Raw genomic sequence first — 15,320 nt, forward strand, 5'->3', positions numbered from 1 at the left:
AAAGGAAGTGGTTAGTAGCGGCGGTGGCGGTGGTGGTGGAAAAGTGCTGATGGAGAGAGGGATGATGGTGGTGATGGTGGTGATGGTGGTGGCGAAGTAAATAGAGCAGTCCAAGATAACACGCAACATCTTCCCGGACACTTCAGCCTTCCTTTGTTCTCACGCAGCAAAATTCTCGGCCTGGCACGAAATAAGGCCATGACAAAGCTGATCATTGAAATTTTGCAACGAGAGGAGGAGGAGGAGGCGGAGGCAGAGCGGGAGGGGATGATGGGATAGAGAGAAGAGGAAGAAGAAGGGAAAGGAAAATTAAGAGAAGCGGGGAAAGCAAAGAAGAAAAAGAGGAGAGGGAAGGAAAATTAAGAGAAGAGAGGAGGCATGAAGGAGGAAAGAGGAGAGGAAAGGAGGAAAAAAGGAAGAGAAAGAAAAAAAGAACTAAATAATGTAGAGAAAAGAGGTAAATTAGAGAGGATAAGCAGTGAGAGAGAGAGAGAGAGAGAGAGAGAGAGAGAGAGAGAGAGAGAGAGAGAGAGAGAGAGAGAGTTTAAAATCAGATCAAGACAAGAAAACTCGACGAACAAGAACCCCTGGTCATTAGTACATTGCCTTACATTTATACAAGTAGCGGTGAGTGGGTGGAGAGAGGGAGGGAGGGAGGGGCAGTGGGAGAGTAATACACATGAGGGGAGAGAGGAAGGGGCGCCGTAATCTTGACTCGTGAATGGTTCTATGAGGGATTAACTTTCACCAGGGCGCCATTGCAGCCTCCGACGCCCTGCCATCGGCGCGGCGAGGCGAGATGGATGTTATAATTATGAGATACGAGTTTTTCCTTGCGGGCCTGATTGGCGGGGGAGGCGGGGAGAGGGGGAGGGAGAGAGGAAAGATGCAGGGGAAGAGAGGCGGGGAGGTTGTTTCAAGTCTGAATTCAAAGAAAGAGAAGAGATTCCGGGAACTAGAGAGAGAGAGAGAGAGAGAGAGAGAGAGAGAGAGAGAGAGAGAGAGAGAGAGAGAGAGAGAGAGAGAGAGAACAGGAAAATAATTTGATTATTCTTCATAGATGGACTGAATGAGAAACATTTTTAAATATTACATTAAAAACACGTGTAATTATTATCACAAGGAAGAAACAGTGGCGTCACCTCACCGTGTACAGCTGGCGACGAAAAGAAAAAGGTTTACAATTAAAGTTTTAAATGCCCTGAGAACGGAAGCAAGACGACAGGTGCTTTCTGAGGTGTTAGTGCGAGGCTGCGTGTGTGAAAAGAAAGTAAGCAGAGAGTGCCCTCGATACTGTGCATGTGAAGAGGAAGTGAAGGAATGTATGCATGACTCCTCCTTCACATCCTCCTCAGACTTCTTCACCACCGCTGTTGATAATAATAGTAATAATAATAATAATGATAATAATGGTAAAGTATCTTAAGTTTTCTTACTGCTAGTGCAATGTGACATCCTCGGTTTCAAGATTCAGACGAAAAGAAAAAATAACAGAATAATAGTTTCCGTCAGGTTATTATTCTCTTTCTTCTTTCTATTGTGGGAATGTAAAATTCTACCAAAGTTTGAGTTCAAGGCCTCAGTCACCTTGTGTTCTTATATTTTATTTCTTTTAAGTCGTAGAGAACAAAAACTACGGAGATATGAACTTTGTATCCTTATGTCTTAATAAAAATAACAACGATAATATTAGTAATAAGAATAAGAATAAGAAAATGAGAATAAAATTTTAATAAAGCAACAAAGCCTTGATTAATAACGCACGAAGAATCAAGTTTTGCATACCGTATATTTATCCTCCCTCGCCACACCCCCACCCCGCCTCTGGGCCCCGACGGCTGCGCGAGTCAAGACGAGGCGATCGAGTCCAGGCGAATGGGTTAAGGAACGTTCATTAGGCGTCGGTGTGCAACTCGCAGGGCTTCTGGGTAAGGCGCGACGAGCCATTCCTGCCTCCCACGCTCAGGTCTGCCCGCTGCGCCGCCACGCCCCAGCCTTACGTCTGATTGCCCTGAAAACTGTCTGTATGGCACGACACTGATTCGTATTTGTAAACATCTCAGCATCTCATCTTGGCAAATTTTAAGACTCTTTAGTGGCCACTAAACTTACTATGATTTTGAAGTATTTTATTTTTATTTTATTTTTTTTATTTATTTATTTATTTTTTTTTTTTTTTTCTCTTTTGGTATTTGAGGAGGAATTATGTATCGTCAGTGAGAGGAAACACCCACAAGAATACGATCTTTGTAGACTTTGAAATGGTCCTCACGAGACCCCCAGGTGTGTGAGAATACAGGCCACTGCAGCATGTTCCAAGTAATGCACACACACACACACACACACACACACACACACACACACACACACACACACACACACACACACACACACACACACACACACCCCTTCATCCTCATCCACTAGAACCTTAATTTCTGAGAGCAAGTCAGACGTGCCCCTGGGCGATCAGATCCCGCCACTTGTCTACCTAGATCAAGCAGGACCGGCTGGGGATTGCCTGCCTGCCTCCACGCTACCCAGAAAACGCTTCTATCCCATTCATGATTCTATAATTCTCGTTCTATCACGCTCTCTCGGCATCTCAGCTGTTGGCTTATAAAGACTTAAATTGCTTGTGAATCCTTAGCATCAATAAAAATGAAGTGGCTTGCACTTACTTCATTATAGTCTACCCTGTAATTTTGCCGTTCTCTCTAGGCCATTCCACGAAGAGCATGGAGGGATGGGGCACTAAGTTAATTATGTAAACCCTCCCATTGCTCCTGTCCTCTCTGTGTAATCTCACCCTCACCATTTCCCTTACCCTCACCCTCATGCTGCCTCCTCGTAACTCCCGGGGCTCAAGAGTCCACAGAGACTAGGAACCTGTATATTACCCGCAGTATAGATTCATTTAGATATACATATTCTGGTGAACTTAATTTTCATACAGTTTTGCCTCGCCTCTTATCTCGAATCTGACGGTGAGGAGGCTCTTGTATTGTGCTTCGTTTGTTTACCCACCGCTGTGCAACTACGTATTACTGTGTTTCACGCCTCACCTTTGGAGTGTTACGTTAGATTGCATAGGTACGCTTGAGATATCTGATTTTTTCCCCTCGTGATAATCTAAAACCTTTTGTCAGTGCATTGCAACATCAAATACACTACCGAGTTACTAACCACCTCAACACACACACACACACACACACATACACACACACAGCATTACCACCAAGTTTTCTCACTCCCATTTTGTCCCTCTTTCTCAGGCACGAAAATCTACACCTTGAAAGGCCAAGATCCTGACGGCGACTCCTTGACCTTCGGCGTGAGGGGTGTGGAGGGGCGCGACCTGCTGAGGATCGAGCAGAACGGCGCCACGGAGGCCTTTGTGTACCTGAGGAAAGCCCTGGACAGAGAGGTAAATAATGGGGAGTGTGAGAAAAGGCTAGGAATGGGCGGCGGGAAGGAGGGTGACAGTGAATAGATAGATGCATAGGAGATGAGTGTAAAGATAACTGGAATGAATGGAGAAAAGAAGGTTAAATAAAGATGCAGGAATGATTTGTCCATTGGAATGTGTATAGTAGAGGATAAATGTCATGGGTTGGCACAGGTGAGGAAATAGATCAGCATTAACAGGTGTATGTGATAGATGAGTGAGTACAAGGGTATAAGAGGACGCACGATCATTATGAAGACTTAGGAATTAGCAAGTATGAAATGTGTGGGTACTAAGCGCGTTCGTGTGTCCGGCATGAGTATAAGTGAAGATGCACGACCATTATGAAGACTTAGAAGGTGTGAAAAGATATGAAAGTACTAAGTGTGCTCGTGTGTCCCGCATGAGTATAAGTAAAGATACACGACCCTTATGAAGACTTATGAATTAGAAGGTGTGAAAAGATGTGAAAGTACTAAATGTGTTCGTGTGTCCGGCATGAGTATAAGTAAAGATGCACGACCATTATGAAGACTTAGAAGGTGTGAAAAGATGTGAAAGTACTAAGTGTGTTCGTGTGTCCCGCAGATCAAGGACGAGTACACGGTGGTGCTGACGCTGACGGACCACAAACTGGGCGATGGGCAGTTCATCACCCAGTCCATGCTGCTGCTGGTGGAGGACATTAACGACAACGAGCCCATCTTCCGCCCCTACGAGTCCTCCGTGCTGGTGGAGGAGAACGCGCCGCCCCAAGTGCTGACCACGCTGCTCGCCACAGACCAGGACGAGGGACCTTTCGGTCAGGTGAGTGTGTGCTGGTGGTGATGGTGGTGATGGTGGTGGTGGTGATCGTAACGAGGATGGTGATGGCAATGAAGGTAATAGTTGTCGAGGTTGCGGTGATGATGGTGATAATGGTAGTTATAAGTATAAGGATGATAATAATAACGATAATAATAGTAATAGTAATGTCAATAATGGTGATATTATTATTATTATTATTATTATTATTATTATTATTAGTAGTAGTAGTAGTAGTAGTAGTAGTAGTAGTAGTAATAATAACATTAATAATAATAATAATAATAAATGTTGATGAATGGTAATGATAATTCTGATGATGATGGTGACGATGATGATGATGATGATAATAAAAATGAACAAAAAGGATACCACAACTACAAATCAGTGTTAGACAAGTTCATTACACCACACTAAGGAAGAGGACTCGCTTTGTGTGTAAGAAATCTACAGTCAGGAAAACAACTAGATTCCCAGAAGATTTAGCTGCTGATAAACACACACACACACACACACTCTCTCTCTCTCTCTCTCTCTCTCTCTCTCTCTCTCTCTCTCTCTCTCTCTCTCTCTCTCTCTCTCTCTCTCTCTCTCTCTCTCTCTCTCTCTCTCTCTCTCTCTCTCTCAAAGGACCGGACACAGTTACACCATGTCCTTTAAAGCGAGTGCTGATCCATACACTCTCGCAGTCGTCGGAGAGGGAAAGTTCATCACATCCTCGAGTAATGACAACAGGAATTCTTGGGATAGTCTGCCGCACCCCGTCTCCCGCTATCAGGGACGGCCGGGTCTTGAACGATGGTGTGTGGTGTGTTGTTACCAAACCGTCTTGGTGCTCGTCGTCTTCCGGGGAACTCTCTTATGATAGTTATGAGTTCCGTGCTTGATTTATTTTGTGAATTCGTTAGTTGGCTAGCTTGTTAGTTTGTTAGTTATCTTGGAAGTTTGATAATTAGTTTGTTTGGTGGTTGGTTGGTTAACTAAAATAGTTTGCTTGTTGGTTAGTTAGATACTCAGGTTGTTAGTTACTTAGTTTATTTCGCTGTTTAGTGTGTTCGTTAATTAGTTAGGTTGCATTCACTTTACTGAAGTGTCGCTGAGGAGTCATAAAAGCCTAAAAGTCTGCCGCGATAAATGTCGCAAACATTTCTTGGAAGCCGTAAAATCATATCTTGTCTGATAACATTGGGTACATTTTTACAAGTGTCATGAAGCAAATAGCATTATAAGCACACACACACACACACACACACACACACACACACACACACACACACACACACACACACACACACACACACACACACACACACACACACATACACACACAGTTAAACTATAGGGAAAAAAATACTTCTCTTAGCAAACTACGGCGTGTTCAGTTGATAAGTTACATTTTGAAAATTAACAAAAACCCAGACGTGCCTAAGACCATGAATAAAACGTATAGTAGGGAGCATTTACGGTTTTAGAGGAGGCCAAGGAGAGCAGTGAGGCTCCTTACTGTAACCAGCGCATGAGTTTAAAAATAGAAAAGATGAAAACACTTTAATACATAACAAGTGCCTGCGTCATATCCCGGAGTGGAAAGTTCGTTCGTTTGTCCTCTTTCTTGCTTGAGTGTGTCACATGTGATTACTGAGGAGAAAAAATACTGTGATTTATTTCCCTGTCATTGTATTTTAATATGATATTACAGTAAATGAATTCAAGTGTCTTCTTACTGCTCCCAGGATGGATCAATTAGGACAGCCCAGCACCTCAGCATCGTCCTCTTCTCCCGCACTAATCCTCGCCTTCTCTCCCTCCCGCAGGTCATTTACAGGCTGGAGGCGGACACGGAGAGTGACTTGGAGAAGTTTACCGTGAACACCGTGGACGGGAAGGGAGTGCTGAGGCTCAACGGGGACCTCGATTATGAGAGGAAATCCCTTTATCAGCTCAGGGTAGGTGTCCTCATCCTCCTCCACCCAGGCCGCCCTCCCCCGCCTGTCCCTCCCTCTTCCTCTATTCTCACAACTCATTCGTCGTCACTTATGTCATCTTTATTAGGATTTCTTCATATTGTTCGTCTTCATTTCTTTATATCCGCTCGCTGTACTCCTGTCCGTTCGTCTCCCAAGTTATTTTTATCCATCTCTCTTTCTCTGTCTCTTTCCACCTCTTTTTCTTCTCCCCCCCCTATCCGTGCTCCTCCTAGTCTCTTCTTCCCCCCTCCTCACCTCTCCCTTCACACCTCCACATCCACCTTGTCGGTTCGGGAACTGTTGCCACGCTCACACCTCCTCTTATCTGTCGTGTGAGGACGCCGTGTGTGTGTGTGTGTGTGTGTGTGTGTGTGTGTGTGTGTGTGTGTGTGTGTCTGTGTGTGTGTGTGTGTTCTAGTTGCGCCACACCTCACTGACGCTACTAAACATTTGCCTCACTCGCCCTCCTTCCCCCCCCCCCCAGTGGCTTGTCCCTGCAACATTTTGGTGAAGCAAGTGGTTTTCATGAACTGCATTTCGGGGATTCATTCAAGGATTACATTCAGACGATACGCTGGATTAGTTTAAGGTGTTACTCATTCCAGGATATATTCGAATGATTATGGTTATTTTGGGTTATTTCTCACTCAGGTTTATGCTCAGAGAGTCTCCATTGATCATCGTAGGTAGTTTATATTCAGTTTTGTTTTGTTTTTTATCTTGTTTGGGTGACTTCAAACAGTGAAAGTGGACGATTTTGGCTTTTTGGTTCATATCATTATCTTAGTACCGGTGGACCAATGAACCAACCTTATCTCTCACTATGTTACGGTCCGTCATCACACCTGTCCGTAGTGAAGACCAAATAGTATGCTGCTTGAAGGAATTCTTACTATAGATATTTAACCCCATTCCCTTTAAATGTACACTATTGGTGGAGTAAATTCTTGTGGATGCGGTGATAGACTACTCGTATGTTGTGAGTGTGAGGTGCGCGAGTGTAGCCAGGTAGGGGATGATATAAATGGGCGTGGCCAGATAATGCTCCTGTTTTCTTCTCTTCCCCAGCTAATGTTCGCTCACACCTGCCCGCTCCTACCTACGCGGCTTGCGATGACGATGAGTCGATAGCACAATTAGTTCGTATTAAAGACAGGCGTACATACCGTAGGTGCATTTAGTTATTATTGCTTCGAGATAAATTCACTGATACACTGCGGTAAATCATCAGGTAAAGAAATAATCCACTTTGCAATTTTCGCGGATGATTTGACTGTTGCGTCCTCGGGTACGAACAGTTATAATTATACACTGATAGTAATCCCGACGAATGTAGATCTTCGTTATAGTAGAAAAAGAAGATCGTAAATGCATATTATTATTATTTTAACACGTATCATTAATGTGAAGGCGGTATATATTATATGAATACCAACAAAATCAGATACAGAGCCGCCCGTGGTCCTTTCGCCCCCATTAATCAGCTCCCTGGGTGGCGCCGCCTCTATATGGAGCAAGGTTCATTATGGCCCGCTAAGCAAAACCAGTTCACGGAAAGGTGTCGGGGAGCTGAGGCCTTCAATTAATTTTCCGTCTCCCTGTCTCCCTTTCGCACCGCGGGGTCAGCAAGTTCCCGCCGCCCGCAGCCTGAAGGGGGAAGTTTGCACCCTGACCACAGCCATAAAAAGTGAAAATTGTTGTGCCTTGTTATTTGAGATGCTGTTGAGGGTTACCTGCCCAGCATCCTGCCCTTTATCTCCCTGCCATCACTCTCCGTTCTCTTCCTCCTCCTGTGCACAACCCTCATCTCCATATTAGCAACAACAGTCGTAAAAAAATTCAGAAGTTCTTTCCTCTGTACATAATTTCAATAATGGACTTCCTTATTTAAATCGAAGGGTTATTTTTATCCCTTTTTTTTTTTTTTTTGGCCCCTCGGAGCGGACTCTCTCTCTCTCTCTCTCTCTCTCTCTCTCTCTCTCTCTCTCTCTCTCTCTCTCTCTCTCTCTCTCTCTCTCTCTCTCTCTCTCTCTCTCTCACTTATTGTTGAAAAGGTAGTGGAGAATTGAGGGAACTAAGGGATCCGACATAAGTAACGGCGTGAGCATGAGGGATGAAGAACGGTGACTGTTGTAAGGGAGAGAAAGTGAAAGAGAGAGAATGGTGAGAGTGAGGCAGAAGTGAGAGTAAATAGGTGAAAGCAACGGGGGGAAGCAAGTAAAGGCGATGATAAGAGTAAGGCACAAAGGAACACAAAGAACAAACTGGGACTAAAGTGAGCGTGGCTGAGGGAGTGAATGATAGGTGCTGTCTGTTTGAATGTAGTGACACTCCTTGTAGCTCCATAATTTTTATAATAAGCTCCGGCTCCAGAAAGGCTACCCATCCATATTAAAACTAAAATCCTTTATAGTATTATATATTGACTTTAATTAAATGTTCACATGTAAATCTCTGGTCCGGGTGCTCAGGTGCTGGCGGTGGACCGGGCCATCAGCGGGCGGGTGAACACGGCCACTGCGGCGCTGGTGGTACGGGTGGGCGACGTGGAGGACCAGCCGCCGCAGTTCATCCAAGCGCCGCCCGTCACCCGCATCCCTGAGGACATTCCCGTCAACTCTGGCGTGCTGGAGGGTGAGTGTCCTTGAGTCTATCACCATTATCATTATCAGAATTATCGTTATTGAGATGTTTTCCTTCCTGATATTTTCCATGTCATTTTTCATTATTTATGTTTCATTTATTTTACCTTGCATGACTTGAAACAGTTTACTGATATGTTAATTCTTCTTTCCTTCTCCTCTCCGTCCCTCCCTCCCTCCCTCATTCCATCGGTGTGTGGCGGCCGCGGAGCAGTAAAGGCCGTGGATGGTGACCGTGGAGTGAACAACCGCATCACCTACTCAGTTTTGGAGGGGGACAAGGGGCTCTTCCAGCTGGACCCCAACTCGGGCGTGCTGTACGTGAGGAGGCCGCTGGACAGGGAAAGCCCGCTGTCTAACAATGGGGCGTTCATCATCAAGATACAGGTGAGGAGCGAACTAACTGCACAAGTGAACGGGAGGAAGGCGGAAGAGCTACAGGTTCACCCTCTGTGGCTTAAGTTTTGTTAGTGTAAAAGTTAAAATTGAAAGAAAGAAAAGTTTGATGTTATATTTACGTGCTTACATTATACTTGTCATTGTATCTTTTCTTGCGTGTGTGTGTGTGTGTGTGTGTGTGTGTGTGTGTGATATTATTTTGATTTTTCGTAATTATTTATTGTTTCAGTGGAGATGTCTATTTTTTTTTTTTGTGTGTGTGTGTGTGTGGATAATTAAACATCCATCTATATAATTATCTACTTACCTATCTACCTATCTACTTATCTATCTCTATTTGTCTATCTATCTATCTGTTTAACTATCTGTCTATTTGCCTACCCACCTACACATCTACCTACTTACCTTCCCACCCACCCACCCACTAATCAGTCTACTTACCTACCTTCCAATCTCCCCGTATGCGTCCCAGGCGGAGGAGCAGAGCGAGGTGGTGTCCCCGCCGCCCACCATGACCACGGAGGTGACGGTGCTGCTGGAGGATGTGAACGACGAGACGCCCACCTTCAAGGCCGCCCACTACGTCGGGGAGATCGCGGAGGGCTCCCAGTACAACAGCCCTGTCAACCTGCTGGGCGACGCCATCCCCGAGGTGTACGACCACGACCAGGTGCGCATCTCTCTCTCTCTCTCTCTCTCTCTCTCTCTCTCTCTCTCTCTCTCTCTCTCTCTCTCTCTCTCTCTCTCTCTCTCTCTCTCTCTCTCTCTCTCTCTCTCTCTCTCTCTCTCTCTCTCTCTCTCTCTCTTGTTACTACTACTACTACTACTAGTGCTGCTGCTGCTGCAGCTGGTACATCTACTACTCTTCTTGTTCTTTTTTGTATTTATATTCTTTGTTAAGGATGACAAGAGATATATATACAGGGTGTTCCATAAGTTTCCATACATAGGAAAAATTATAAGAAATTATAGAATTATAGAAAAACATTTTTATTTATATAATATGCCCAAAATGACTGCCTTTGTGTTGAAAACATATTTCAGTGCGTGTCCTCCACTGCTGAATAACACGTTCAAACATCAGGATTTATTCTTGTAATGGCGTTTGTGATACCATATGTATGGAAACTTATGGGACACCCTGTATATATATATGCATATATATATATATATATATATATATATATATATATATATATATATATATATATATATATATATATATATATATATATATATATATATATATATATATATATATATATATATATATATATATATATATATATAATGTAGATTAAGGAAATTAAGCACAGTCGGAGGTGTAGTTAAGAAGTGCTCGGTGTTGCTTTTGGTTGAGAGAAAAGAAAAATGTAACACTTTTAGGGGATGACAGGAGTGGCTGGCAAAAGAAAGCAAGGAAGGAAAGGTTTAATTAGTCACTCGTTTTAGAATTTGATCCAGGTGTGTGTGCCCATGTGCTTGTTGATTGAGTAGTTAGTGTAAACATGCTTCTAATTTTCCTTTGACCTTTCAAGGGGCATATCTTTGTCGTGGATATGGACCAGGTAAGTCTCTAAGTCTCCCTCAGCTAGCTCCTCCTCTTCCTCACCGCACCGCATCACGTGCACACACCTGGCTGGCTGCCCCATTAACCGTACTCTTGCTCTTCCTAGCTACTCAGTACTCGCTTCCGTGTATTGTGCCCTTGTGCTTCGATTTTCTTCTTAGTGATACTTCAGTGTGGTCGCGAGCGGCTTACGTGAAGGAGGTTTATTCCGCCGGCTAGCAAGGATGTTTAGTTTACGTATAGCCGTCTGATGGATTGACTCCATGCGTCGCAATATCTGAGTCATGTAGTGCCGACGATTGGATGATTCAAGGCCGACGGAGGGATTGTGGTGTTGGTGAGTGGTGGCTATGGTTGTGGCGGTGGGAAGGAGTGGCTCAGACGGCATGATGACGTGACGATGGAGGGCACTGTTGCGGGCAGTGGTGGTTGTTGGTGGAAGTCTGAAGTAATATGACAGTCGGGATCATAAGCAGAATGTTTTTGTGTACTTAATTCAATGGACTTCAGTGGTGCGCCAAGATTAATGAAGAACCACCAATAAAGTGCTGGCAGAACCATGTGCCTGTCGCTTCTCAGGGGCAAATACCCGAGTTATGTTGAAGTTAATTTTAAAATCTGTGTCCCGGTGTTGAGTCCTCCGCGTCAGGCAGAGTGCAGGGGCATCCAGATGAGTTTATATTACAGACAATGATAGTCAGCACACATCACTGTTTTTTTTAGTCACGTGTTCTGCGGCCTTTTTGTCGCCTGAAGAAATTTTATTGTAGTTTGTTTATTTTGGTAAACCTGCTCAGCTCATTGCGCCAGAGAGAGAGAGAGAGAGAGAGAGAGAGAGAGAGAGAGAGAGAGAGAGAGAGAGAGAGAGAGAGAGAGAGAGAGAGAGAGAAATTCATCATTCACCACAAATACAAAGATGTAGAATCATCCATGGCGGCGCCTGGAAGTAGCAGTAGTAATGTAGACAACAGCAGCAGCCGCACGTGTACGGATGTCTTCAATGTGTAAACTTGTATTTGTTATAGTGGACATAAACCGCCCTAAGCTTGGCGTCATCATAAAGGAAACATGAGCAGATGAACTCAGCCGCACTCCTAACCTTCCATTGAGCACGATAGCTTGCGTTACTCGTCGCTGTTGTAGTTCGTTGCTTTGGTGTACAGAAGGTTCAGTTTTTTCATATACTCTATAACTTCAATTTACATTTTATCCCATTTTTTATCGTGTTATTATACTATTCTCTTTTATGAAATCTGGAAATTCAGTACAGTATCGTGGTGGTTTTTAAGATGTTTTCGCCACATTTAAGTACTTACCATCTTTCTACTGCCACCTCCTGCAGGGTAATAACGGCACCTTCCAAATGTTTCTGGAGGGTGATGGGGGAATGTTCGACGTAACTCCTCCTGAAGGGGTGAATTTCGCCTCCTTCCTCATCCGCGTCAGGAACCCAGCGCTTCTAGACTACGAAAAGGTCAAAGGTGAGTTGAACAAAAAATCCACCTTACTAATGCAAGAGTTTACCAGTGTTTTCACGCTTTCATATCTTTTACTGGAGATTCTGGAGCTCTCTGATTTTGTTTTTCCTCTCCCTACGATTTGAATTGTATTAAAAGATTAGATCGAGACATCCTTTTGGAATTAAATTGTCCGTTTTTTTTTTATTACCTATTCATTTATTTATTTGACTTTTATGAACAGCATATTAAAAGTTTTTTTTTTCCATAAAAAGACCAGAAAACTTTAGTGAGTGAACCAGGCAATTCACTTATTGTCAGAAAAGTTCAAGTCACTGCAAATTGTCTGGATTTAGATATTGACTGCAACATATTATTATTTATTCAACAAATTATGTATCGGGAGTAAAGTGGGTTTTTTTTTTTTTTAAGCTGTAAAATATTGACATTAAAAAAATTACTACTACTATCACTGCTACTGACACTATCACTACTACTTGTCAAACTGATCACCTGTGCCTCGCGTCTCCTTGTGTCTTCCAGTGGTGAACTTCACGGTGGTGGCAAGAGAAACGGTGGCCGAGCAGCCCAAGTCCTCCTCAGCGCTGGTCACTGTCTACATCCGGGACACCAATGACAACTTCCCCACGTTTGTTGAAGAGTTGTACGAGGTGCGTCGATACTGTACGCTGGTTTGCTTCCTTCAGTCCCTCATGCACTGGGAGAAAAAGAAAAAAAATATTGCATCTGTTTTATAGATTGAGATTTACTTACGTTCATTTTTTTTATTGTGTTTTGTTTGTCTTTATATTTCCTCCTCCACTTCCTTCTGAACTGAAAGAAGTCCAGCACTGTTTTAACTTTATGGACGTGGTGAGTTTACTTCTTCATTTATTTATTTTTCTAAGTTTATTCGATTTTTGTCCAAACTTTTACGGACAGTTTAGTTTGTATTCTTTGTATTCTTTCCTTACGGAAAAAAGCGAAAAAAAAAAATCATTTGAAAGATTTCCCTTTATGTCTTTCCTTTGTTCTCAGGTATCACACACTGTCTTCCCATTTTTCCTTTCCTAGAGCTCGAGAACCTTTCGTATTACTCCACTCCGGAAAACGCTCTATCTGTTTCCTCTCCTTCAAGGCATCACGTCATTGCTATTTTTGTTTAGGTTTCTTCCCCATAAATCTTCCATATTCTTGCCAGTGTTATGATACTCGGAATTTTATTTACGTTTTTCCTCCCTTGGATTTTCTGGGCTTGAAATCAGTTGCTCTAAGTGAATAAGGAAATGACTTAACACTTATTACATTTTCACAATTAATTTTATCTTCTCCATTTCATCTCTCTCTCTCTCTCTCTCTCTCTCTCTCTCTCTCTCTCTCTCTCTCTCTCTCTCTCTCTCTCTCTCTCTCTCTCTCTCTCTCTCTCTCTCTCTCTCTCTCTCTCTCTCTCTCTCTCTCTCTCTCTCTCTCTTTTTTGTTCATATGTCAGCTATCTCACCTGTGCTGTGTGGATGTGCCAACAGGTGTTCATCCCTGAGGACGCCCAGGTGGGGACAACTGTGGCCAGGATTCAGGCGCGGGACCCAGACAGCGACAAATTTGGCACCGAGGGCATTAGATACACCGACCTACGAGGCTCCCTGGCCGACAAGTGAGTCACGTGTTTGGTTAAGGCAGTGTTGATGCGCGCTTGGTCTGAACGTTTTCATATATGCACAAGATGAACTGTGACAATGATAGGGAATGCTTAATGGCGAATGAATGATTAATAATGTCGATTTTTTTTTTTGTTTCCCACATAGTAGTGTGAGTTGTTATAATTGTATCGATACGTTATTAGTGATATTTAAGTGGGGTTTGTCACACACACACACACACACACACACACACACACACACACACACACACACACACACACACACACACACACACACACACACACACACACACACACACACACACACACACACACACACACACACACACACACACACACACACACACACACACACACACACACCTTCCGAATCTTGATAACACACACTCTTGATTTTCATTGCTTTCTGACATTCACGTTCTGCCCTGTCCCGTCCCGCAGGCTGGAGATGGACCCCGAGACAGGCTTCATCACCCTGAAGGAGTCCGGGGCGCTGGACAGGGAGAGTGTGGCTGTGCACTACCTCACCGCGGAAGCCAGGGACGACATGGGCAATGGCAACAGGTGAGTTCGGCTTCATAGGTGGTATATGGTGTCGTCTATGGTATATTTCAAATGTGTGTGTGTTTTTTTTTCTCTCTCTCTCTCTCTCTCTTTTTTATCATCATCGGGGATCGGGAGGCGGTAGCTGTTGCAATGGTAATTCAGGTGATGGTAGAACTTGCCGAACAAAGAGGGTTGAATTTATATATGTTTTGTGTAGCTGTGAGTATATAAAAAACAGTAAACCTATACCCACCACCCAAAAAAAAAAAATAAATAAATAAATAAAATAAATAAATAAATAAATAAATAAACGTACATGCACACCTTTACATAATTGTGGATGTATTATGGCACAGTAAAGCTGGAGAGATTAAGAAACCTAGGTAACTTGTACACACCTTTACTCAATTATGACTGAAGAAACTAAGGTAACTTGTACACACCTTTATCTAGTTATGACTGAAGAAACCTAGATAACAGTTACGACTGAAGAAACCCAGCTAACTTTTACACACCTCTGCCTAGTTGTGAGAGTATTTAGTGGAGTAAAGCATAACACTAACAAAAACCACCTCGCCGTACAGGAACACGGTGGTGGTGAAGGTGGTGGTGGAGGACGTGAACGACCACCCCCCGGTGTTCCTGCAGCCCCGCTACGAGGCGCGCATCCGCGAGAACGCCCCCCACTTCCCAGAGCCGCTCATCGTCACTGCCAGGGACAACGATCTCAACGGTGGGTGGTGGTGGCGATGGTGCTTTAGTTCGTGGCTTCCCTTCGCCCTCTGTGATACGAGTACAGTGTCTTTTCTAAAGGAGTGTTTCACAGCCGT

The 15,320-nt window shown here is 43.7% G+C and overlaps 1 protein-coding gene across 1 annotated transcript in view; it reads left to right on the forward strand.

The window, feature by feature from the left end:
* The window catches only part of LOC135102469 (cadherin-23-like), a 95,790-nt gene that overhangs the window by 42,965 nt on the left and 37,505 nt on the right, over nucleotides 1-15,320 (forward strand). The window contains exons 2-12 of the mRNA XM_064007784.1: nucleotides 3,276-3,427; nucleotides 4,037-4,255; nucleotides 6,067-6,198; nucleotides 8,691-8,853; nucleotides 9,076-9,248; nucleotides 9,733-9,930; nucleotides 12,173-12,311; nucleotides 12,831-12,958; nucleotides 13,811-13,938; nucleotides 14,386-14,508; nucleotides 15,075-15,227. Of these exons, the coding sequence (XP_063863854.1) occupies nucleotides 3,276-3,427; nucleotides 4,037-4,255; nucleotides 6,067-6,198; nucleotides 8,691-8,853; nucleotides 9,076-9,248; nucleotides 9,733-9,930; nucleotides 12,173-12,311; nucleotides 12,831-12,958; nucleotides 13,811-13,938; nucleotides 14,386-14,508; nucleotides 15,075-15,227 (1,708 nt within the window). The remainder of the gene's footprint in view (nucleotides 1-3,275; nucleotides 3,428-4,036; nucleotides 4,256-6,066; nucleotides 6,199-8,690; nucleotides 8,854-9,075; nucleotides 9,249-9,732; nucleotides 9,931-12,172; nucleotides 12,312-12,830; nucleotides 12,959-13,810; nucleotides 13,939-14,385; nucleotides 14,509-15,074; nucleotides 15,228-15,320) is intronic.

The sequence above is a fragment of the Scylla paramamosain genome, chromosome 7, assembly GCF_035594125.1.
Source record: "Scylla paramamosain isolate STU-SP2022 chromosome 7, ASM3559412v1, whole genome shotgun sequence".
NCBI classification, from domain to species: domain Eukaryota; kingdom Metazoa; phylum Arthropoda; class Malacostraca; order Decapoda; family Portunidae; genus Scylla; species Scylla paramamosain.